We start from the raw sequence: 27,327 nt of genomic DNA, 5'->3' as shown, positions 1-27,327 counted from the left end.
AATTGGCATGGTATAATTGGTGCAGTATTTGGCATGGTATAATTGGTGCTGTAATTGGTATGGTATAATTGGTGCAGTGTTTGGCACGGTATAATTGGTGCTGTAATTGGTATGGTATAATTGGTGCAGTGTTTGGCACGGTATAATTGTTGCTGTAATTGGTATGGTATAATTGGTGCAGTAATTGGCACGGTATAATTAGAGCAGTAATTGGCACAGTGTAATTGGTACTGTAATTGGCATGGTATAATTGGTACAGTATTTGGCACAATATATTTGGTGCTGTATTTGGCACAGTATAAATGGTGCTGTATTTGGCACAGTATAATTGGTGCTGCAATTGGCATGGTATAATTGGTGCTGTATTTGGCACGGTATAAATGGTGCTGTATTTGGCACAGTATAATTGGTGCTGCAATTGGTACAGTATAATTGGTTCCTGGTACATTCATTGCCAACATTCTCTCTCTGCTTTCCCACCCGTGGGTGAGGTACCAGGGAATCATCAGCCCTGGCTGCACCATTTGCCAGCAAGAGACACTGCTATCGAAACTGGCGAAACAAAATGTGTGACTCAGGTCGACACCAGGGAAGATTATTCAGCCCAACAAACCTGATTGATTTTCAAACAGTTTTATTAATAATACACAATACACAGAGTGCATTTCAGAGTATAACACTGAAAAACTGGATAACAGATCAAAGCTTTTTGTCCAAACCTCCCAAAGTTCCGGGGTATTGAGGTCGACTTCAGAAATGGATTTGATAAAACTCTTATACTCAATCGCTTTAAACTGGCCACTTTATTGACTGAAAGACCCCCAAATCTCCTGTCTGCTCCACTCCAACATTATCCGGCAACCCACCGTTTTGATTTCCGGCCTGGCATATTTTAGCACAATATATTTTAAATTGCTTTCATTGGATCGAGTTAGAGATGTACATTTTCACCATGCTTTATTATAAAGAAAATGATGCTTACAGTTGAGAATTTAATGACGGTTTATTTTGTGGCAAAGATGCAAGGCATTTGTCATATTGAAAAATCATTAGAAGTTTTTTTTTGATTGGCAGAGGGCGCTCTTTATGTTAGGCTATCTGGGCAAGGAACCTAATGCTGATTTTCCATGTGGACATAATTCTGGTAACTGTTACTTCGTGGCTGTATTTCGTCGTATTCAATCGAGACAGAATCTGTGCTGTCAGGACTCCAAGTCTCACTGTCGTTATTTAACCATTCATGGTCGTAACTATCGGAGTTTTCGGAATCCTGTCGGCTCGCTTGAGCTCTCTAGGAGGAATAATAAATATGTAGTGATCAATACATGTGGAAAGCACTCTTGTCTAACTGCTCGTCAAGTCTCACACCCGCTCTCGCCTCAACTAGACAGTTGGACAGTTTTGGGACGTGTTCAAATTGATTCCGTCCTTGTACCCGATTGACTTTGACGTCGTATTCATAAAACAGCCACATTTACTGCCCATCCTTAATTGCCCTTGACAACTGAGTGGCTTGCAAGGCCATTTCAGAAAGCAGTTAAGAGTCAACCATTGCTGTGGGTCTGGAGTCACATGTAGGCCAGACCAGGTAAGGATGGCAGATTTCCTTCTCTGAAGGACATTAGTGAACAAGATGGGTTTTTACAACAATCGGTGATAATTTCATGGCACCATTACTGAGACTAGCTTTCAATTCCAGACAAGCAATTGCTAGCTTCCATTGTCACAATTATCTCATTCAGAAAAGTGGAGCCAGCCTTGCAGACATCCCTGAATCACTCGAAGTGCAATCGCTTGGGCTCAATCAGAGTGCTCAGCACAGAGTGCTCATAAAAGGAGTACATCATAAACAGAGTGCAAAAGTTAGGAATTTGGTGCAAGTAGGAATTGCGTGCAGAAGGGGAAGGAGATGTTGCTTTTTGCCTTCAATACTTGTAGTGTAAGTTTTGAGGCAGTAAGCATTTTATAAAAGATTGCCCAGCGTTTTTGTGCTTAGTGCCAGTTAATGTGTAGGAAAAGAAAAGACATACAACAAGCTAAAAAATAGATGTAAAAAAGTTAGACTACGATATGGCAGAGAAGATTGTGAGTCGGGACTGCATTTCTGTGAGAGTTTGTAGACAGTGAGACTGTTCAGAGTGAACACATCTGCCGTATATGTCTCCATCTCGACTCTCTCCGGCTCGAAGTCATTGCACTGAAGTGTGGTGGAGACACTATATAAGTGAAGGGGAACAATATCTGGACAGTTTGTTCCAGACTTTGATAACATCTTGTAGAGAGGTGAAGGTTCAGAATAATAAGGAATAGCATGACTGAACACCTTGAAAATTTATATATTTTTAGATTTGCAAAGGGTAGGTCATGTCTGACGACCCTGATTGAATTTGTTGAGAACATGGCTATAGTAGTAGACAGTCAATGAATATTATTTATATGAACTTCCAGAAGGATTGGATAAGATTCCTCAGAAGAGACTGTTAACTAAAGTTGAAGCCCATGGAACTCAAGGCAAATTATTGACCTGGTTAGGAAGTTGGCTGAGTGGAAGGAGACGGTACTCTAGTTGACACAAGTTGGAGCCTCAACTATTCATCGTATATAGTAATGACTTAGATGATGGGTTAGGATGCCACCTATCCAAATGTTTTTCGATGACACAAAGATAAGTGGCATTGTAAGCAGTGTAGATGGAAGCATAAAGTTGCAAAAAGAAATTGAAAGTTTAAGTGAATGGGAAAAAGCGCAAATGAATTTCAATGCAGGCAAATGTGAGGTCATTCATTTTGGATCTACAAAAGGGTAGGACAGGGTACGTTTTAAATGAGGAAAAGTTAGAAACAGTGGAGGTCCAAAGAGACTTAGGGTCCACACACAAAGATCATTAAAATGTCATGAACTGATATGGAAAATAATCAAAAGGGCCAATGGAATGCAAGTCTTTATATCTAGAGACTGAGCTACAAGGTGATAGAAGTCATGCTTCAGCTCTACAAAGCCCTGGTTAGACAACACCTGGAGTTACTGTGAGTAATTCTGGGCACCACACCTTAAGAAGGATATATTGGCCTTGGAGGGAATGCAAAGTATATTTACCAGAATAGTACCTGGACTCCAAGGGTCAAATTACGAGGAGAGATTACATAAACAAGGGTTGTATTCCCCGGAATTTAGAAGGTTAAGGGCTGATTTGATTGCAATTTTCAAGATATTGTGGGGAAACGATAGGGTAGATAGGGAGAAACTAGTTCCACTGGTTGGGGAGTCTAGGATTAGAGGGATTGGTTTAAAAATTAGAGCCAGACGTTTCAGGAGTGAAATTCAGAAACACTTCTACACATAGTAGTAGAAATTTGGAACTCTCTTCCACTAGATTAATTGTTAATTTTAAATCTGAGATTGATAGATTTTTGTTATCTATAGGTATTAAGGGATATGGGGCTAAAATATATGAAGTTAAGTCGCAGATGAGACATGATCGCTTTGACTGTTGGAACAGACTCAAGGGGCTGAATGGCCTCCAGCTGTTCCTATGTTCCAATGTACCTATAATTGATGAGTCTATAATTGTGCATTGGCTGACTGTAGAAGGTTTAGGACATGCAGTATGGGAGCTTCTCAAAAGATAGTCAAACACTGTGCTAAAATTGTTGTCCACAATGCATCCATAATTGACATGAAGTCCAAACCCAAGAATCTCATTGCTATTGAGATAATGTCGAGCATTTCCAAAGTTCTAGATCTGCTGCAGCAGAATTATACAAATCCCATTCTTGGTGATGTAGCAGTTGCAATTCGGCCTTACTTTGAAAATCAACATGATCAGTGAGAGCTGCAGCATTTAATGTACTGGGGAAGCTTAATCTGATTTGGAACTGCGGAAATGAACCCTCCATTTATGGAGCACATTAACTCCACCTTGATCAGCTTGTTGCTGCCCCTCAACAATGAGAGCAATGAGGTCATCAAAATCTACAAATCAGCACTGAATTTCTTTGGCCCAATAATGAAGTCAGAAAATATATGCAAAATGTTTCAAGAGCTTCCATTGGAGGAGACGGCCCTGGATTATGAGGAATATTTAAGCAACATCTCCAGGCACATTGACAAAGGCTTGCTGAACCAGATCGCTTTCTACATAAGGAGCTGTGCCGTCTTCATCGGGAATGTGCTACCTGAGATCAGAGGAAACGCAGTCACGTTTCTTGGTTTTCTCATGGATAATGCACCACCAGATTATATACTGCACCGAAACATACCAATTAACCCAACCAGTCCATGCCAAAAATAATGTTTCTCTCAAGCCTGCACCCCCATCCTTCCTTATCTAACTCTATCAGTGTAACTCTCTACTCCCTTCTCCCTCATATACTTGTCTAGGTTCCCCTTAGTTGCATTGATGCCATTCGCCTCAGCTATCTCCTGCGGTAGTGAGTTCCACTGGGGAAAGAAGTTTCTTCTGAACTTCCCATTGGATTTCTTGTTGACTATTTTATATCGATGGCTCTAGTTTCACTCTTCTCCACAAGTGGGAACACTCTGGTCTGGGTTTTTACTTACTTAGGCCATTAGGAGTGGGGCGGTCAGTAACTTTAAGCTCCACGGTGTGTGCATGACATCACCAAGCAGTTGGGCAGGAAACTGGTTGTTGGAGGCCACGGAGCAAGGTAGATCTGCGCCCGGTGAGGAGTGGGGGGGGGGGCGCATGCTCATGGTGACGGGGGGTTGTTATTGGAGGTGGTGGTGCAGTGGGGGGGGGGCAATCATAGGAGTAGGAGGGGGGTGTGGATTGATCCCAGGTGGAGGGAGAGTGTCCTATCCTGGGTGGAGGGAGTGGGTCGATCCCGGGTTGGGGGAGCGGAGGAGGTTGATCTTGAGGGAAGGAGATTTTCAATCCTGGTGGGGGCAGGGAGGTCGCTCTCAGCTAACTGGGGTTGGGGCAGGGGGTATAGGTGAAGGAAGTCCATCTCAGCCAGGTATGGGGTGATCTCAGTGGTGGAGGAGGGAGGGGGGGGGATACTGCCAACCCCAGGGTCCCGGTGAGAGGGGCACTCAGAGGCCTGGGGATGGTGATTGGAGGCCTGGGGGTGGGGTGGAATAATCGGACACCTGGGGGGAGGGGAATTCTGAAGCTTGAGGCTGGGCCAGAGGTCTGGAGGGAAGAGGTTGAAGGTTTGGGGGCCAGGTGGGGAATGTGGAGGCCTGTATTTTATAATATGGCAACCAGAACTCTATACCATACTTCAAATGTAGTCCAATCAAGCTTCGATACGTTTAGCATAATTTATTACAGATCACCGTCTATAGCGCAGGTTTGTGATGAAAGTGTCAGAATCGAAACAGCCTATGGCAACGTGTTATCTCTACATCGATTGTGACCTATCAGAACAAAATTGTCGTCAGGGGACAGATGAGTTTGGAAAGAATGAGTTTGAAGTAGAGAGGTTCTGCTTTCAGAAATGATCAGGTGGAGGCAAATATCACCATGGAAACAGCGTGAGCCAATCCTACAGATGACATGAATGTGCCAAGGGGGGGAGATACAGGATTTTTGCCCTCTTGCACACTATTGGCTAAAGATTGGCCTACACTGTTTCTCAGGCGTGGGGGGTCGTGGTTTGTGACCTGTGCCCCCCAGTTCCGTAGGAGGTGGGCAGCACATAAATTTGATGCTGCCAAATCATTACCATGCTTGCAGCACAGGGCCTGCTCGCTGCCTCTGTGCTCAGCAGGGGGCCGAGCAGTATTGTGCAGACAGCAGCCGCCCTTCTGCTCTTAAATGCAGTCTGTCCCTCTTTAAGGGAAGCTGCACTGAATAATATTGCTGCAATTTAAAACAGGGAAAATGGAACACCAGGGTAGAAAGAGGGTGATGGATGCGGCACTGGAGGCATTAGCGGTGGAGGTGGGGGGGAGGAGAGACATCATGTTCCGCAAGGGGCCAGGAGATCCTCAAGGACCATACTCAGACGAAATGGCCAGGGAGGTGAATTTCCAGAGTCTGGACCTGAGTACCGACAGCAGTGCCACAAGAAGTCTAATGACCTCATATGGGTGGTCAAAGTCAGTCAATGCCTCATCACATGTCATCTCCTAATCCCCGCACCACCAATCTCTCACTCTCCTCGATGCCCCATCACTCACCCAGCAGCACTCCCTAGCACTCTGGCCTCACATCCAGATACTCCACCCCACCCTCATACATGTTCCAATGCTGCCAGCCTCACCCCCACTCCTCGCTGCCTCCACATACCTCCAGCTATTTATCGACGGTAGGAGCATCGCCCAAACACAGTGCAACACAATCACTGAAATTCTTCCCCCTCTCTTACAGGGCATGGTGGCCCGCAATAGAAAAGGAGCAGAGCAGAACCAGTGACAGAGGTGGGGGAAAACAAGGACACCCGCAACTCCTGAGCCCTAAGGAAGAGATAGTTCGGTGCCGCATGGGGCTGACAGCAGCAGAGCCAGTATCACCCGGCTTTGCTGAGAAGGTTAAGAATGATGGTGTATTCCTCCCTTCTCAACTCGCAGCTCACCCTCATCCTCTATCTGGCTGCTGATGGTGCGCAAATGGACCTCTTGCTTCCCACCCCACCCCCATCACCTCATCCAACTTTCCCCTTCTGATTCCTGCTTTCAGACACCCAAGAACTGCCAGCTGCTCAGGCACAGCAGCCCCAGGAAGAACAGAGAAAGCAACAGCACAGCGCTGATGAAGAGGCCCCGTCACTTGAACTCCGACACTCTCAGCCATCAGCTCAGACACTGGCGCTTATAGAGAGTTAGGATCATCAGCACATGGTCGGTCACCAGGCACAAGTGGGCTGCAGGGAGGCCAGGGATAAAGTTGGCTTGTTTGACCAACTCCCCAGAGGGCAAGGTCACAGACGAGTTCTGCTGCAGAGGACCGATGCAAAATGTCTGCTCAATTCATCTGCCATCTCCTTATTATCCATTATTAATTCCCTGTCGGAGGTGCCATGTTTTGGATAAGATGTTAACCGGGCTGAGGGCCAGGCATTCACAGTGGGCACTAATGAGTACACCTTTTATCTCCCAGGATGGAATTGAAGGATCTGGCCTGGAAATTGGTGCTGTCTTTCCGACGAGATGTTAAACCGAGACCTCCATTTGCCCTATCGGGTGCAAAAGATCCCATGACTCTATTTTGGAGAAGAGCAGGGGAGTTCTCCCCGGTGTTGTGGCCAATATTCATCACTCAATCAACATCACATCTCGTCATTATCGCATTGCTGTTTGTGGGAGCTTGCTGTGGGCAAATTGGCTGCAGTGTTTACGACAACACAACAGCAGCTTCACTTCCAAAGTACGTCATTGGCTGTAAAGCGCTTTGGGATGTCCAGTGGTCGTGAAAGGCACTATATAAATGCAAGTCTTTCTTTGCAGAGTGAATTCATTCAATTGACCAGCGTGGTCTGAATTAGGAAGCCTGGGGCTATATCAGCCAGTAGGGCTGTGTGACCTCAGGATACTCTTACTTCAAATGCTTCTAAGACAGGCAGGGGACACCCACGCAGGCCACTCTGGCAGCATTGCCCTCAACTCCAGGAGGGCACAAGGCTTAGGAGGCACCATTTACAGCAGGCAATCAAATTTGCACCGTATTTCCCTGTAACAGACAGCTCTAACTCATTGGAAAATGAAATCGTGAATAAAGAAAAGACTTTATTTAAAGAACTATCTGTCAGTACTTAAAAAAATATTAGTTACTGAAGAAACGCTTTTACTAACTGCTGCCCTCATTCCGTGCTGTACTCGTTCCTGCATCGCTGCAGGAGTTCCTCAGGGTGGCTGCAAGAGCATGGAGCATGGCCTGGGCGGAACCTCCCAGGCTGCTGCCGGGCTGAGCATGTTTGCAGCCTAGCCGAAACATTGCTGTAGACAGCCTGTGCCCTTCCATGTCATGTTGGGTGGCACATAAGGTTTCCAGAGCATGCTGGCATCTAACTTATGTCTCCTTCAGACTGATCGTGAGGTCAAGTTTCTGACTAGTACCTGAGAAACGGTCTACAATGACTTGGAGGTTCTCTTCTATGTGGCCAAGATGGTGCCAGTCAACTACAAGCAAGAGCTCCAGGACAAGTTCCCTCAGAGTTCTTAGTTTTGGATGACAGACCGGTGGATATTGTACAATTTGCCATCTGTCCTGAAGCAAATATTCACTCCTTTCTCCAAGTTCCTGGCAGCATAAGTGAGTGTAGATGCTAAACAAGGTGAGAGTGAGAACACCGCCCTGTTTAGAACATAAGATGTAGGAGCAGGAGTAGGCCATTCGGCTCTTCGAGCCTGCTCTGCCATTCAATAAGATCACAGCTGATCTGATTGTGGCTTTAACTTCACTTTCCTGCCAGCTCCCCGTAACCCTCGACTCCCTTATAGATCAAAAATCTGTCTAACTCAGCCTCGAATATATTCAATGATCCCGCCTCCAATGCTGTGTGGGGTAGAGAATTCCAAAGATTAACGACTCTCTGACAGAAAAAAAATTCTCCCCATTTCTGTTTTAAATGGGATCCCTTATTCTGAAACTGTGCCCCCTAGTTCTAGATTCCCCCACAAGGGGAAACATCCTCTCAGCATCTACCCTGTCAAGCACCCTCAGAATTTTATATTTCATTAAGATCACTCTTCATTCTACTAAGCTCCACTGAGTATAGGCCCAACCTGCTCAACTGTTCCTCATAAGACAACCCCATCATCCTTGGAATCAACCTAGTGAACCTTCACTGAATTGCCTCCAATGCCTCCTTAAATACGGAGCTCAAAACTGTACGCAGTACTCTAAGTGTGGTCTCACCAACGCCCTGTACAGATGAAGCAAGACTTCCCTACTTTTATGCTTCATCCCCCTTGCAATAAAAGCCAACGTTCCATTTGCCTTCCGAATTACTAGCTGTACCTGCATGCTAACTTTTTGTGATTCATGTACGAGCACATTCACATCCCTGTGTACTGCAGCATTCTGTAGTCTCCATTTAAATAATATCTTTTCTATTATTTACCAAAGTGCATAACCTCATATTTTCGCACATTATATTCCATCTGCCAAATTTTTGCCCACTCACTTAACCTATCTATATCCTTTTGCAGGCTCTCTGTCTCCTCCTCACAACTTGCTTTCCCATTGATCTTTGTATCATCAGGTAATTTGGCGACAATACATTCTGTCCCTTCATCCAAGTCATTAATATGGATGATAAATAGTTGAGGCCCCAGAACTGATCCCTGTGGCACTCCACTAGTTACAGTGTACCAACCTGAAAATGACCCATTTATCCCGACTCTCTGTTTCCTGTTAGTTAGCCAATCCTCTATCCATGCTAATATATAAGCCCCCAACACCATGAGCTCTTACGCAGTAATCTTTTATGTGGCAACTTATCGAATGCATCATAGAAGAGTTACAGTACAGAAGGCGGCCATTTGGCCCTTTGTCTCCCTGCCAGCTCTCTGCAACAGCAACTCAGCTAGTCCCACTCCCCCGCCTTTTCCCCATAGATTTGCAAAAATTTTTCTCTTCAAATTTCTTTTTGAAAGCCACGGTTGAATCTACCTCCACCATACTCTCAGACAGTGCATTCCAGATCCTAACCACTCGCTGTGTAAAAACAAAATGTTAAGAACAAGACTTGAACCTTCCTTGTGCCTTTGTTGTTCTCACAAGGGCCTTCAATACAGTCAGTGGAGAGGGCAACTGCAAACTACCAGCCAAAGTCCACTATCCCTAAAGTTTTATCTGCCAATTTCATGAAAGGCAGATTCATGAAGCTAAGTATCATTTTCCTGAAGTTGGCAGTGAAGACCATATCAATAGTGCCTCTGCCTTTTCTGAATTCACATTCAGGAAAGAAGCTTGGAAGTGTTGAAGTTGCAGAGATTTAAGATAGACTAAGGGAGCAAGGAAAACTGTGGCAGATGGAGTTCAGTGTGGAGAAGTGTGGGGTCATCCACTTTGGATTCAAGAAGGACAAATCAGAATATTTTCTTAATGGCGGAAAGGCTCGGACTGTGGAGAAACAAAAAGATTTGGCAGTCCATGTACACAAATCATTTAAATCTAGTGTATGGGTACAACACGCAATCAAAAGGGCTAATGAAATGTTGGCCTTTATTGCGAGGGAACAGAATACAAAGGGGAGGAACTGATGTTTAAGTTGTGCAGAGATTTGGTTAGGCAGCACCCGGATTACGATGTTCAGGTCTGGGCGCCACAAGTCAGAAAGGGCAGATTGGCTTTGGAAGGCGAACGGCACAGATTAACCAGAATGATACTGAGGCTTGAAGGGCTAAAATGTGAGGACAGGTTGCACATCCCTGAGTTCTGATCCCTTGAGTTTAGAGGATAAGTCAATTGAGGTGTTTAAAATAATGAAAAGATTCAATAGAGTAGATACAGAGGAGCTGTTGTGGGGGAATCCAGAAGAGGGTATAAAATATTATTAGAACTCGACCATTCAGGGTTTACACCAGGAAACAACTTTTCATACAAGGACTGGTGAAATCTCTCTCTCAGTGGATGCTGGGGCAGTTGGAAGTTTCAAGACTGAAAAGCGTTGGATAAAAGTGTGAAGGGATCTGGATCAAAGGTGGGAAAATGGGGTTGGGGTTAACCACAATCTAATTAAATAATGGGACCAGCCCTTTGAGCAGGAGAGCCTAGTCCTATTCCTATATCCATTACCCATTCTATTGGAGCCAGTGTGCTCAGCTGCACAGTAGTAGTCCTGTATTAATGTGGCTATGCTTAGCACCCTTATCAATACCTGTCCTGTCTTCATGCCAATGTATCAGTCCTATATTAGTTTCACTGTGTTTGCTATACACTCCAGTGTCAATCCTGTATTATGACAGTGTGTTCATTGCCCCCTCCAGCAGCAGTTCTGTATTGGTGCCAGTGTGCCCATTACCAGCTCTGGTACGTCTTGCACTAATATAGAGGCGTTCTGTACCCATTCCGGTATCATTCCTGTATTAATGCCAGCATGTTCACTACCCACTACTGTATTATTGGCAAACCCAGTGAAGGAGGCAAAAAAAACCTCCGGTAAGTCTTAGCCCTGGTTCATGATTCCCAAGCCCAAACATCCGCTCAGTTTTGCGGTATTTACCCGCTGCACCTGTGCCAATAAAGTACTCAATTAAAAGTGTGTAGAGTTGGATGCCACCCGAACACCCCGGCAACACCTCACAGCTGCCGCAGGCTTTCACCGGGTTTACCTCGGGGCCTGAAGCTTCTTTGGCGGCCAGGAGCTCCTCAGGCCTCTTTGCGTCTTGCGCCGAGGAAGAAGGTGCAGAAAAAATGGCCTCTGTGTCTTCCTCCTCCCAGTTAATGATATCCGTGGGAGGTTCCTGCCCGAGCAGGATCACGTTCCCAAAAGTAGGATCCGACTGGGAATGGTGAGGAGCCTTTCGCTGCTTCATTCCGCATCGGTTGGCGTAACAGCCCATGACTGGCTCTTTCCTGTGCCGGTGTGCAGGGTGGCTAGCCCTATAGCAAGCTCCCTGGTGGTATGAATGGGGAAGGCACGTGGAATTCCCGGCCTTTGAGGTCGAAGGCTGGTATCCCGCATTTCCTGCTCCCTCAGGCCACATGTTCAGGGCTCCCGGCTCCTCAATGGTCAAGCTGTCCATTTTATCAATGGCCCTCTGCATCGAGCTGATGCTGGGGATATGGTGGGCCTGTCGACACTCGTAGTAATCAGAGTTTGGATAGTAAGCCTCGTCGACCATGTTGTAGTAATGGCGGTCAGCCAAAACTCTTCTGTCACAGTTCAGAGCAGCGTTAAGGCCTTGGATTGACAGGTCGTAATACTTTGTGTGTTCGTGTGTCATTTTGAGCTGCTGTATGGTGACAAAAGGGTGCTTCAATGCCGCACTGGGCGTGATCCGCTCATGGGAGTCCAAGGTAAGCATCCTTTTGATGAGTTCCACCATATTTTTGCGATCGTGGAACTCAGCAATGACCTCATCATCTGGGAAGACAGTCTTAGTGATGTTGATCGTCTCCAGTTGGTCCAAGGACTTCAGGACGTACTTCCTCCTCTCCAGCGGCTGAACCATGGTCTCTGCCTGGTAATCGGTGGCACACTTGAGCTGCCACTGGTGGGCTGAATGCTGCCGGGGGGTCCTTCTGAAGAAGTGGTTGGCCTTGGTGGCCGCGTTGAGCAGGTGGTCCTTGGGCAGCCCTTGCGTCTCAACAATGTACCTGATCTGGTCGTACTCGCTGTTGCCGGGGTAGAGTGGCCAGCCCAGGTGCAGTTCAGCCATGACGCAGCCCAGGGACCACATGTCCACCTTCTCACAGAAGGGAAGGCCAAGGAGAATCTCCGGCGAGCGATAAAAGCGGGACTGGATGTATGGTTCTGCGGGGAAGGAGAAAGGGAACGGGTTAGTTCACAGAACTTAAACCGTAAGGAGTTGTGGATCAGAATCGGGTGTTTTTTTACAATGTTTTATATGGGGGGGTAAAACACTTCTACCAGACACAACAACAACAACAACAACTTGCATTTATACAGCACCTAAAATGTTCCAAGGTGCATCACAGAAGCATTATCAAACAAAATTTCACACTGAACTACACAAGGAGCTCTTAGGACTTAAAGCCTGGTCAAAGTCGTAGGTTTTAAGGAGGAGAGAGGCAGAGAGGCGGAGTGGTTTAGGGAGGAAATCCCGGAGCTTATGGCCTAGGCAGCTGAAGGCACGGCCACCATGGAGGAGCTGTGGAAATCGGGGATGTGCAAGCGGCCAAAATTGGAGGAGCACAGAGATCTCGGAGGGTTGTCGGGATGGGGGAGGCTACAGAGATAGGGAGGGACCCAAATATCAATCTCAGCAGTTGGATGAAAGCTTGCCTTCTGCTGGGTAACTCTGGAGAGGAGATAAGAAGGGAGAAGAATGAAACAGGAGGAGGATAGGGAAGGGAAAGCTAGTCTAATGATGACCATGAAACCATTGTTGTAAAAACCCATCTGGTTCACTAATTAGTCCAAAGGACTAAATGAAATTGCCATCATTTTCACAGTTGTCCTGTGTCCATTTGTATAGGTGAAATTATACAGGTGGAATTGCACAAGTGGAATAAAACAGGTGGATTTGCAGAGGTAGAATTTTACAGGTAAAATTGCACAGTTGGAATAATACAGGTGGAGTTTTACTGGTGGAATTGCACTGGTGAATATGCACAGGTTGAATTGCACAGGAGGAATTGCACAGGTGGATTTGTACAGGTGGAATTATACAGTGTGAAAGTTGCATGTGTGGAATTGCGCAGTTTCAATTGCATTGGTGGATATCCACAGGTGGAATCGCACTAATGGAATTGCACAGATGGAATAATACACGTGGAGTTGTACAGGTCAAGTTGTACAGGTGGAATAATTCAAGTGAAACTGCACTGGTGGGATTGTACGGGTCGAATAATACAGATGGGATTGCACAGGGTGGCTGTTTGGGTGATGACAGCTGTCAGATAGACTGCCACCTCAACAGCTACAAGATCCGTGCAGTCAGCTGAATAATCATCAAGTGCATGATCAGAATACCATCAGTTGTGTCCTGACTGTGCCTCATGGATCGTGGCGTTTACTTAATCACCCATTAAATGAACATTTTGCGATCAGCCAATGCTCTCTTCTGATACAGGGCATTGAACAGTTGCTGCAGAACAGGGGACCAACCAGCAGATGGGGCAGCTGACATTCTTGACGATTGCCCAGACTGGGTTACAAGTGATTGGCAGATCCAATGGCTTCAAGTGGTGACCTGAGCCTGGTACTACAGCAACCTTCTTGGTTTTACAGCGACAACACCGCCCGCATTTATTAGCACCTTTAACATAGTAATGTGTTCCCCAATGCTTCATACGGGTCGGTCCCAAGCAGGGATACATGGGAATATAGAAACAGGAGTAGGATATTGAACACCATGACCGTATTCAATTAAATCATTTACTTAGATCATGTCTGATCTGTACCTTAACTCCGTTTACCCGCCTGAGTTTCATATCCCTTAATCCCCTTGCCTAAAAAATATTTAGCAATCTCAGATCTGAAGTTTTCAATTGACCCCCAGCCTCAACTTCTTTGGGTGAGAGTTCCAGATTTCCACCACCCTTTGTGTGAAGAAGTGCTTCCTGACATCGCCCCTGAACGGCCTGGCTTTAATTTTAAGGTTATGCCCCCTTGTTCTGAACTCCCGCATCAATGGAAATTGTTTCTTGCTGTCTACCCTATCAAATTCTTTACTCATCTTAAACACCTCGATTAGATAACCCCTCAATTTTCAATACTCGAGGGAATACAGGCCTAGTCTATGCAGGCTGTCCTTATAATTTAACCATTTTAGCCCCAGTATCATTCTGGTGAATCTGCTCTGCACCCCGTCCTCCCTGACGTGAAAGCTGGACTGCACATGGGGTCTAACCAGAGCTCTGTGAGGCTGCTACATAAATTCCCATCCCTTTGTATTCCAGCACCCTTGAAATAAAGGCCGACCTTCCATTAAACTTTTAAATTATTTTTTGTACCTATCCATCAGTTTGTTTGTGATTTCCGAATGTCAATTCACAAAGGTCTCTGCTCCTCAACAGTTCTGAGGTTCTCTCCATTTAGAGAATACTCTGATCTATCTATCTTGTGTTCAAAGTGGATGACTTCACACAGCCTAGGGAGAATGGTTAGGGGAAGGTGCTGTGTGCAATTTGGGTTTGAGGCTTTTGAAAGTGGCTTTGAGAGGTAGTGAGGAGGAGGGATTTGGGAGGGAATTTCAGAGTGCGGGGATATGGTGGCCTGTTAGAGGGCGTAGAGAGGACACGCAATGAACCAGATTCAGAAGAATAAGACTCCACACGGAGGGCTCGTGGCATGGATGGGCTTTAGGGGTTGGGTGGGGTGAGAGATGGGGGTGGACTATCAAGGTTGGGTGAGGTAGAACCATGAAATGACTTGGAAACAATGGACAGAGGATGGGGAGCCGCCTCCCATACCCTGAGATCAGTGAGAAGAGGGGTAATGCCAGAGTGGAATTCCATGTTGGACAGAGGTCTGGATGAAATAGGGATTACATAGGGTGGAGCTCAGGAGGCCAATGGGGAGATATTTAGATAAATCAGGAGTTGAGGTGAAGAGTGAAGGTGTGATACAGATGAAGATGAGCAGTTTGAGCCTCAGCTCTGGGTCAAGCAGGGCACTAAGTTTGGGTATTGTTGGGTTCATCCCGAGTGAGCAGTCAGGAAGAGAGATAAAGATGAAAATGAAAATAGGTGCTGATTTTCCTCCCCACTGGGGAATGTCCACATACCTATCTCCATCTCTTTCACAACAAACTCCCTATGGATAGTGTAAATACTGGGATCTCACTCTCTGTATTACACCAAGCTTCACCTCGCAAGATTGAGTGTGATCAAAGCAGGGTCATGCCACAGGTGAAATGTATATTCAGCAGGAAACCACTCACTGAATCAGAAATTCCAGTTCTGAGTCATGAATGAACTAAATCTGTTTTTTGTTCTATGTATATTGAGTGTAGCAGAGCTAACAGTCAAGGTTGCACTATGGTAAATTGCACCATCGTTTTGCCATCATGTCAGGGGTCATAAAAAACTCATCACTAGGCTACTGTATGCAGGCTAAACAAACCACTGTCACAGTTTATTTAAAGATGTAAATGTACACAGAAGTGGAAAGATTAGCACAATACAATTATTCTTGTAAATTTACACCCTGCACAAACTGGGTTGAGCGATTATAAAATAAAGACACTCCTTAATTCCAGCGGTTCTTCTTAGAGTCATAAGGTCATTACAGCACAGAAGAGGCCATTCAGCCCATCGAGTCCATTCTTAGCTTGGTCTTAGACACTGAATCCTCTCCAGTCCTGCTCTACGGGACGAAGTGTGCCAGGCAAGACCACCCACCCATTGTTTGCAGTATTTAATCATTTGATTGGGTGCCAGGCCCTTATAATGCTGATGCAGCACCTGCTTTGATGGTATGGGTTGGTAAGGGGTTTGTGGAGCCACCTGTCTGAAGAATGTGGGCCAAGGGGTCTCAGAGCCACAGTTGCCTGTTTCCCCTTGTGCCAGTTTCAATAAAGCAACTGATTACAGATGGCTGAAACCAGATTTTCAAATTTAAATACCCCACCACCCAAGACCCTTAGCGATACAGGACACCAGGGAATGCACTGCCATCCCATGTTAACAGTGTTGCCCGGGCTTGAATGACAGCCAATCCATTGTGTGATGCATTTTCCTCATTGACTGATGGTTATCAAAGGTCAAACAGCCACATGTTAAACTGCCCATGTTAAACAGCTAACTGTCCCAGACAAATATATAACTGTCCCAGACAAACAGAAAACTGTCCCAGACAAACATTTAACTGTCCCAGACAGACATCTAATTGTCCCAGACAAACATAAAACAGTCCCAGACAAGCGTAAAACTGTCCCAGACAAACAAAAACTGTCCCAGACAAACATAGAACTGTCCCAGACAAACATAAAACTGTCACAGACAAATATAAAACTGCCCCAGACAAACATAAAACTCACAGATAAACATAAAATTGTCTACATTAAACATAAAACTGTCCCAGACAAACATTCAACTGTCCCACACAAACATAAAATTGTCTCAGAAAAACATCTAACTGTCCCAGGCAAACATAAAACTGTCCCAAACAAACACCAAACTGTCCCAGACAAACGTAAAACTGTCCCAGATAAACATAAAATTGTCTACATTAAACATAAAACTGTCCCAGACAAACATACAACTGTCCCAAACAAACATAAAACTGTCTCAGAAAAACATCTAACTGTCCCAGGCAAACATAAAACAGTCCCAGACAAATGTAAAACCGTCCCAGACAAACATAAAACTGCCCCAGACAAACGTAAAACTGTCCCAGACAAACATAAAACAGTCCCAGACAAATGTAAAACCGTCCCAGACAAACATAAAACAGTCCCAGACAAATGTAAAACCGTCCCAGACAAACATAAAACTGTCCCAGACAAACATAAAACTGTCCCAGACAAACATTCAACTGTCCCACACAAACATAAAATTGTCTCAGAAAAACATCTAACTGTCCCAGACAAACATAAAACTGTCCCAAACAAACACCAAACTGTCCCAGACAAACGTAAAACTGTCCCAGATAAACATAAAATTGTCTACATTAAACATAAAACTGTCCCAGACAAACATACAACTGTCCCAAACAAACATACAACTGTCTCAGAAAAACATCTAACTCTCCCAGGCAAACATAAAACAGTCCCAGTCAAATGTAAAACCGTCCCAGACAAACATAAAACTGTCCCACACAAACATAAAACTGTCTCAGAAAAACATCTAACTGTCCCAGGCAAACATAAAACAGTCCCAGACAAATGTAAAACTGTCCCAGACAAACATCAAACTGTCCCACACAGACATCTGTCCCAGACAAACATAAAACAGTCCCAGACAAATGTAAAACCGTCCCAGACAAACATAAAACAGTCCCAGACAAATGTAAAACCGTCCCAGACAAACATAAAACTGTCCCAGACAAACGTAAAACTGTCCCAGACAAACATCAAACTGTCCCACACAGACATCTGTCCCAGACAAACATCTACTTGTCCCAGACAAACATAAAACTGTCCACATTAACCATCTAACTGTCCCAGACAAACATAAAACTGTCACAGACAAATATAAAACTGCCCCAGACAAACATTCAACTGTCCCACACAAACATAAAACTGTCTCAGAAAAACATCTAACTGTCCCAGACAAACATAAAACTGTCCCAGACAAACGTAAAACTGTCCCAGACAAACATCAAACTGTCTCAGACAAACATCTGTCCCAGACAAACATAAAACTGTCCCAGACAAACATCTAATTGTCCCAGACAAACATAAAACTGTCCACATTAAACATCCAACAGTCACAGACAAACATAATACTGTCACAGACAAATAAAAAACTGTCCCAGACAAACAGAAAACTGTCTCAGAAAAACATCTAACTGTCCCAGACAAACATACAACTGTCCCAGACAAATGTAAAACTGTCCCACACAAACATAAAACTGTCCCAGACAAACATCAAACTGTCCCAGACAAATGTAAAACTGTCCCAGACAAACATCAAGCTGTCCCAGACAAACATAAAACTGTCCCAGACAAACTTCAAACTGTCCCAGACAAACATCTAATTGTCCCAGACAAACATAAAACTGTCCACATTAAACATAAAACTGTCCCAGCCAAACATCTAATTGTCCCAGACAAACAGAAAACTGTCCCAGACAAACATAAAACTGTCCCAGCCAAACATCTAATTGTCCCAGACAAACAGAAAACTGTCCCAGCCAAACATCTAATTGTCCCAGACAAACAGAAAACTGTCCCAGACAAACAGAAAACTGTCACAGACAAATATAAAACTGTCCCACACAAACATAAAACTGTCTCAGAAAAACATCTAACTGTCCCAGACAAACATAAAGCTGTCCACATTAAGCATCTAACTGTCCCAGACAAACATAAAACTGTCACAGACAAATATAAAACTGCCGCAGACAAACAGTCAACTGTCCCACACAAACATAAAACTGTCTCAGAAAAACATCTAACTGTCCCAGACAAACATAAAGCTGTCCACATTAAGCATCTAACTGTCCCAGACAAACATAAAACTGTCACAGACAAATATAAAACTGCCCCAGACAAACAGTCAACTGTCCCACACAAACATAAAACTGTCTCAGAAAAACATCTAACTGTCCCAGACAAACATAAAACTGTCCCACACAAATGTAAAACCGTCCCAGACAAACATAAAACTGTCCCAGACAAACATAAAACTGTCCCAGACAAACATCAAACTGTCCCAGACAAACATCTGTCCCAGACAAACATAAAACTGTCCCAGACAAACATCTAATTGTCCCAGACAAACATAAAACTGTCCACATTAAACATCTAACTGTCCCAGACAAACATAAAACTGTCACAGACAAATATAAAACTGCCCCAGACAAACATTCAACTGTCCCACACAAACATAAAACTGTCTCAGAAAAACACCTAACTGTCCCAGGCAAACATAAAACTGTCCCAGACAAATGTAAAACCATCCCAGACAAACATAAAACTGTCCACATTAAACATCTAACTGTCCCAGACAAACATTCAACTGTCCCACACAAACATCAAACTGTCTCAGAAAAACATCTAACTGTCCCAGACAAACATAAAACTGTCACAGACAAATATAAAACTGTCACAGACAAATATAAAACTGTCCCAGACAAACATAAAACTGTCTCAGAAAAACATCTAATTGTCCCAGACAAACATAAAACTGTCCACATTAAACATCTAACTGTCCCAGACAAACATAAAACTGTCACAGACAAATATAAAACTGCCCCAGACAAACATTCAACTGTCCCACACAAACATAAAACTGTCTCAGAAAAACACCTAACTGTCCCAGGCAAACATAAAACTGTCCCAGACAAATGTAAAACCATCCCAGACAAACATAAAACTGTCCACATTAAACATCTAACTGTCCCAGACAAACATTCAACTGTCCCACACAAACATCAAACTGTCTCAGAAAAACATCTAACTGTCCCAGACAAACATAAAACTGTCCCAGACAAATGTAAAACTGTCACAGACAAATATAAAACTGTCCCAGACAAACATAAAACTGTCTCAGAAAAACATCTAATTGTCCCAGACAAACATAAAACTGTCCACATTAAACATCTAACTGTCCCAGACAAACATAAAACTGTCCCAGACAAATATAAAACTGCCCCAGACAAACATTCAACTGTCCCACACAAACATAAAACTGTCCCAGACAAACATAAAACTGTCCCAGACAAATGTAAAACTGTCCCACACAAACATAAAACTGTCCCAGACAAATGTAAAACTGTCCCACACAAACATAAAACTGTCCCAGACAAACATCAAACTGTCCCAGACAAACATAAAACTGTCCCAGACAAATGTAAAACTGTCCCACACAAACATAAAACTGTCCCAGACAAACATCTAACTGTCCCAGACAAACATAAAACTGTCCCAGACAAATGTAAAACTGTCCCACACAAACATAAAACTGTCCCAGACAAATGTAAAACTGTCCCACACAAACATAAAACTGTCCCAGACAAACATCAAACTGTCCCAGACAAACGTAAAACTGTCCCAGACAAACATCAAGCTGTCCCAGACAAACATAAAATTGTCCCAGACAAACTTCAAACTGTCCCAGACAAACATCTGTCCCAGACAAACATAAAACTGTCCCAGACAAACATCTAATTGTCCCAGACAAACATAAAACTGTCCACATTAAACATAAAACTGTCCCAGACAAACATCTGTCCCAGACAAACATAAGACAGTCCCAGCCAAACATCTAACTGTCCCAGACAAACATAAAACTGTCACAGACAAATATAAAACTGCCACAGACAAACATTCAACTGTCCCACACAAACATAAAACTGTCTCAAAAAAACATCTAACTGTCCCAGACAAACATAAAACTGTCCACATTAAGCATCTAACTGTCCCAGACAAACATAAAACTGTCCCAGACAAATATAAAACTGCCCCAGACAAACATTCAACTGTCCCACACAAACATAAAACTGTCTCAGAAAAACATCTAACTGTCCCAGACAAACATAAAGCTGTCCACATTAAGCATCTAACTGTCCCAGACAAACATAAAACTGTCCCACACAAATGTAAAACCGTCCCAGACAAACATAAAACTGTCCCAGACAAACGTAAAACTGTCCCAGACAAACATCAAACTGTCCCAGACAAACATCTGTCCCAGACAAACATAAAACTGTCCCAGACAAACATCTAATTGTCCCAGACAAACATAAAACTGTCCACATTAAACATCTAACTGTCACAGACAAACATAAAACTGTCACAGACAAATATAAAACTGTCCCAGACAAACAGAAAACTGTCTCAGAAAAACATCTAACCGTCCCAGACAAACATAAAACTGTCCCAGACAAACGTAAAACTGTTCCAGACAAACATCTGTCCCAGACAAACATAAAACTGTCCCAGACAAACATCTAATTGTCCCAGACAAACATCAAACTGTCCCACACAAACATCTGTCCCAGACAAACATAAAACTGTCCCAGACAAACATCTAATTGTCCCAGACAAACATAAAACTGTCCACATTAACCATCTAACTGTCCTAGACAAACATAAAACTGTCACAGACAAATATAAAACTGCCCCAGACAAACATTCAACTGTCCCACACAAACATAAAACTGTCTCAGAAAAACATCTAACTGTCCCAGACAAACATAAAACTGTCCCAGACAAATGTAAAACCGTCCCAGACAAACATAAAACTGTCCCACACAAACATAAAACTGTTCCAGACAAACATCAAACTGTCCCACACAAACATCTGTCCCAGACAAACATAAAACTGTCCACATTAAACATTTAACTGTCCCAGACAAACATAAAACTGTCACAGACAAATAAAAATCTGCCCCAGACAAACATTCAACTGTCCCACACAAACATAAAACTGTCTCAGAAAAACATCTAACTGTCCCAGACAAACATAAAACTGTCTCAGACAAATGTAAAACCGTCCCAGACAAACATAAAACTGTCCCAGACAAACATCTAATTGTCCCAGACAGACATAAAACTGTCCACATTAAACATCTAACTGTCACAGACAAACATAAAACTGTCACAGACAAATATAAAACTGTTCCAGACAAACAGAAAACTGTCTCAGAAAAACATCTAACTGTCCGAGACAAACATAAAACTGTCCCAGACAAATGTAAAACCGTCCCAGACAAACATAAAACTGTCCCACACAAACATCAAACTGTCCCAGACAAACATCAAGCTGTCCCAGACAAACATAAAACTGTCCCAGACAAACAGAAAACTGTCCCAGACAAACAGAAAACTGTCCACATTAAACATAAAACTGTCCCAGACAAACATCTGTCCCAGACAAACATAAAACTGTCCCAGACAAATGTAAAACCGTCCCAGACAAACATAAAACTGTCCCAGACAAACGTAAAACGGTCCCAGACAAACATCAAACTGTCCCAGACAAACATCTGTCCCAGACAAACATAAAACTGTCCCAGACAAACATCTAATTGTCCCAGACAAACAGAAAACGGTCCACATTAAACATCTAACTGTCACAGACAAACATAAAACTGTCACAGACAAAATTAAAACTGTCCCAGACAAACAGAAAACTGTCTCAGAAAAACATCTAACTGTCCCAGACAAACATAAAACTGTCCAGATTAAGCATCTAACTGTCCCAGACAAACATAAAACTGTCACAGACAAATATAAAACTGCCCCAGACAAACATTCAACTGTCCCACACAAACATAAAACTGTCCCAGACAAACGTAAAACTGTCCCAGACAAACATAAAACTGTCCCAGACAAACATCTAATTGTCCCAGACAAACATAAAACTGTCCACATTAAACATCTAACTGTCACAGATAAACATAAAACTGTCACAGACAAATGTAAAACCGTCCCAGACAAACATCAAACTGTCCCAGACAAACGTCAAACTGTCCCAGACAAACAGAAAACTGTCTCAGACAAACATAAAACTGTCCCAGACAAACAGAAAACTGTCCCAAACAAACATAAAACTGTCCCAGACAAACACCAAACTGACTCAGACTAACATAAAACTGTCCAAGACAAACATAAAACTGCCCCAGACAAACATCAAACTGTTCCAGACAAACATAAAATTGTCCCAGACAAACATCAAACTGTCCCAGACAAACATAAAGCTGTCCCAGACAAACAGAAAACTGTCCCAGACAAACATAGAACTGTCCCAGATAAACATCCAACTGTCCCAGATAAATATTCCAACTGTCCCAGAAAAAGTAAAACTGTCCCAGACAAACATTTAACTGTCCCAGACAAACATAAAACTGTCCCAGACAAACGTAAAACTGTCCCAGATAAACATAAAATTGTCTACATTAAACATAAAGCTGTCCCAGACAAACAGAAAACTGTCACAGACAAATATAAAACTGCCCCAGACAAACATCCAACTGTCCCACACAAACATAAAACTGTCCCAGACAAACGTAAAACTGTCCCAGATAAACATAAAATTGTCTACATTAAACATAAAACTGTCCCAAACAAACATAAAACTGTCCCAGACAAACATAAAACTGTCCCAGATAAACATAAAATTGTCTACATTAAACATAAAACTGTCCCAAACAAACATAAAACTGTCCCAGACAAACAGAAAACTGTCCCAGACAAACAGAAAACTGTCCCAAACAAACATAAAACTGTCCCAGACAAACATAAAACTGTCACAGACAAATATAAAACTGCCCCAGACAAACATAAAACTGTCCCAAACAAACATAAAACTGTCCCAGACAAACAGAAAACTGTCCCAAACAAACATAAAACTGTCCCAGACAAACATAAAACTGTCACAGACAAATATAAAACTGCCCCAGACAAACATAAAACTGTCCCAGACAAACATAAAACTGTCCCAAACAAACATAAAACTGTCCCAGACAAACACCAAACTGACTCAGACAAACATAAAACTGTCCAAGACAAACATAAAACTGCCCCAGACAAACATCAAACTGTTCCAGACAAACATAAAATTGTCCCAGACAAACATAAAGCTGTCCCAGACAAACAGAAAACTGTCCCAGACAAACATAGAACTGTCCCAGACAAACATAAAACTGTCACAGACAAATATAAAACTGCCCCAGACAAACATCCAACTGTCCCACACAAACATAAAACTGTCCCAGACAAACGTAAAACTGTCCCAGATAAACAGAAAATTGTCTACATTAAAGATAAAACTGTCCCAGACAAACTTCAAATTGTCCCAGACAAACATAAAACTGTCCCAGACAAACGTAAAACTGTCCCAGACAAACATCAAACTGTCCCAGACAAACATAAAACTGCCCCAGACAAACGTCAAACTGTCCCAGACAAACATAAAACTGTCCCAGACAAACAGAAAACTGTCTCAGACAAACAGAAAACTGTCCCAGACAAACGTAAAACTGTCCCAGATAAACATAAAACTGTCCCAGACAAACATAAAACTGTCCCAGACAAACGTCAAACTGTCCCAGACAAACATAAAACTGTCCCAGACAAACAGAAAACTGTCCCAGAGAAACATAGAACTGTCCCAGACAAACATCTAACTGTCCCAGACAAACAGAAAACTGTCTCAGACAAACAGAAAACTGTCCCAGACAAACGTAAAACTGTCCCAGATAAACATAAAACTGTCCCAGACAAACATAAAACTGTCCCAGACAAACAGAAAACTGTCTCAGACAAACAGAAAACTGTCCCAGACAAACGTAAAACTGTCCCAGATAAACATAAAACTGTCCCAGACAAACATAAAACTGTCCCAGACAAACGTCAAACTGTCCCAGACAAACATAAAACTGTCCCAGACAAACAGAAAACTGTCTCAGACAAACAGAAAACTGTCCCAGACAAACGTAAAACTGTCCCAGATAAACATAAAACTGTCCCAGACAAACATAAAACTGTCCCAGACAAACACCAAACTGACTCAGACAAACATAAAACTGTCCCAGATAAACATAAAACTGTCCCAGACAAACATAAAACTGTCCCAGACAAACACCAAACTGACTCAGACAAACACCAAACTGACTCAGACAAACATCTAACTGTTCCAGACAAACATAAAACTGTCCCAGACAAACATCAAACTGTCCCAGACAAACATAAAGCTGTCCCAGACAAACAGAAAACTGTCCCAGAGAAACATAGAACTGTCCCAGACAAACATCTAACTGTCCCAGATAAACATCCAACTGTCCCAGACAAACGTAAAACTGTCACAGACAAACATTTAACTGTCCCAGACAAACATAAAACTGTCACAGACAAATATAAAACTGCCCCAGACAAACATCCAACTGTCCCACACAAACATAAAACTGTCTCAGAAAAACATCTAACTGTCCCAGGCAAACATAAAACTGTCCCAGACAAACGTAAAACTGTCCCAGATAAACATAAAATTGTCTACATTAAACATAAAACTGTCCCAGACAAACTTCAAATTGTCCCAGACAAACATAAAACTGTCTCAAACAAACACCAAACTGTCCCAGACAAACGTAAAACTGTCCCAGATAAACAGAAAACTGTCCACATTAAACATAAAACTGTCCCAGACAAACATCTGTCCCAGACAAACATAAAACTGTCCCAGACAAACATCTAATTGTTCCAGACAAACATAAAACTGTCCACAGTAAACATCTAACTGTCCCAGACAAACATAAAACTGTCACAGACAAATATAAAACTGCCCCAGACAAACATTCAACTGTCCCACACAAACATAAAACTATCTCAGAAAAACATCTAACTGTCCCAGACAAACATAAAACTGTCCCAGACAAATGTAAAACCGTCCCAGACACATATAAAACTGTCCCAGACAAACATCAAACTGTCCCAGACAAATGTAAAACTGTCCCAGACAAACATCAAACTGTCCCAGACAAACATCTTTCCCAGACAATCATAAAACTGTCCCAGACAAACATCTAATTGTCCCAGACAAACATAAAACTGTCACAGACAAATATAAAACTGCCCCAGACAAACATTCAACTGTCCCAAACAAACATAAAACTGTCTCAGAAAAACATCTAACTGTCCCAGACAAACATAAAACTGTCCTAGACAAACAGAAAACTGTCCCAGACAAACGTAAAACTGTCCCAGATAAACATCAAACTGTCCCAGACAAACAGAAAACTGTCCCAGGCAAACATCAAACTGTCCCAGACAAACAGAAAACTGTCCCAGACAAACGTAAAACTGTCCCAGATAAACATAAAACTGTCCCAGACAAACATAAAGCTGTCCCAGACAAACAGAAAACTGTCCCAAACAAACGTAAAACTGTCCCAAACAAACATAAAATTGTCCCAGACAAACACCAAACTGACTCAGACAAACATAAAACTGTCCCAGACAAACAGAAAACTGTCCCAGGCAAACATCAAACTGTCCCAAACAAACATAAAATTGTCCCAGACAAACAGAAAACTGTCCCAGACCACCATCTTGCAAAGAAAAACACACAAAAAAGCCATTAACTGGAGCCTTCACTTTATGAACACATTCTCCCAGCCCCCTCACATCATTCCTTTGACTGCCCACTTTGCTCCTCTGTGTAAGGAGCATATACTGAAATTTAGAACATATAATTGAGCCATATTTAAAGATCCAATCCACTCCCTTAGCCCGGATTCCCCACACCCTCCCCACCCCAGTCTGGCTCACCTGTACCTTCCAGAAGCTGATCACAACAACCCGCGGCTTAAATTTTTTTTCCTCATGTCGCCTCTGGTTCTTTTGCCAATCCCCTTAAATCTGTGTCCTAATGGTTAGGGGGGGCACCATAGTTTGGGCTTTAAAAGGCTGTAAATTGGAGGAGGAAGGGTTAGACAGGGTGAGGCGAGGACTGTAACAGTTGAAGTGCCAGGAAAGAATATGTTACCATGAAAGACAGTAGGTATAATATAACTACAGGTATCACAGTTCCAGAAGCTTTTTTACATTCTAGTAAAGATCTGTTTCTCTCATATTACTTACTTTATGTGTGGTATTTAGTTACTAACAGTGGGTACGGAAAATATATTGAGGGGGGGAAATTACTTAGGGCTATTTAGAGTTGAGGGGGCACAATGTGGATGATTACCCTCAAAGTGTGGGGTTAGATGGGGATTGGCGTCAGTGCCCTAATCCACAAAGTTTTGGACCCTAATTATACTGAGGCTATGTTTCAGCGTGTTCCCTGGCTGCCCTGAGATTCTAGTCAGCACGGCGTCCGATAGCTGAGCGTTGGGAGAGGGAAAGGCAATGCAACAACTTCCCATCTGATCCTCCTCAGAAGGATTCTGTCCGTTTCCCAGCGTAATCCAACAGGAAATCCAGTCCCCCAGCGTGCCAGAACAAATATATAAGGATCATTTCCTGCATGCACAAGACCAAGGAAGTACTTGAATTACAAAGCCAATTCCTCTTTAGTTCAAAAATGTGACTGCAGCAGACAGGTGATCAAAATGTTAACCGTTTTCACACTTCAGAAAACAAACATTGTAGTATAAGGGGACGAAGGGTTTAATCTTGAGA

General features: G+C 43.1%; 1 protein-coding gene across 1 annotated transcript in view; it reads right to left on the bottom strand.

Annotated features, from left to right (window-relative positions):
• Window positions 1–651: 651 nt before the first annotated feature.
• LOC137353228 (homeodomain-interacting protein kinase 4-like) overlaps window positions 652–27,327 on the bottom strand; it is a 37,772-nt gene continuing 11,096 nt past the window's right edge. The window contains exons 2-3 of the mRNA XM_068019305.1: window positions 11,242–12,386; window positions 652–1,291 (exon numbers count right to left, since the gene is read on the bottom strand). Of these exons, the coding sequence (XP_067875406.1) occupies window positions 1,112–1,291; window positions 11,242–12,386 (1,325 nt within the window). The 3' untranslated portion in view covers window positions 652–1,111. The remainder of the gene's footprint in view (window positions 1,292–11,241; window positions 12,387–27,327) is intronic.

Source organism: Heterodontus francisci, chromosome 40, assembly GCF_036365525.1.
Source record: "Heterodontus francisci isolate sHetFra1 chromosome 40, sHetFra1.hap1, whole genome shotgun sequence".
In the NCBI taxonomy this organism is placed as follows: domain Eukaryota; kingdom Metazoa; phylum Chordata; class Chondrichthyes; order Heterodontiformes; family Heterodontidae; genus Heterodontus; species Heterodontus francisci.
Note: the sequence above shows the minus strand (reverse complement) of the source record. Positions and strands in the feature narration are given on the sequence as shown.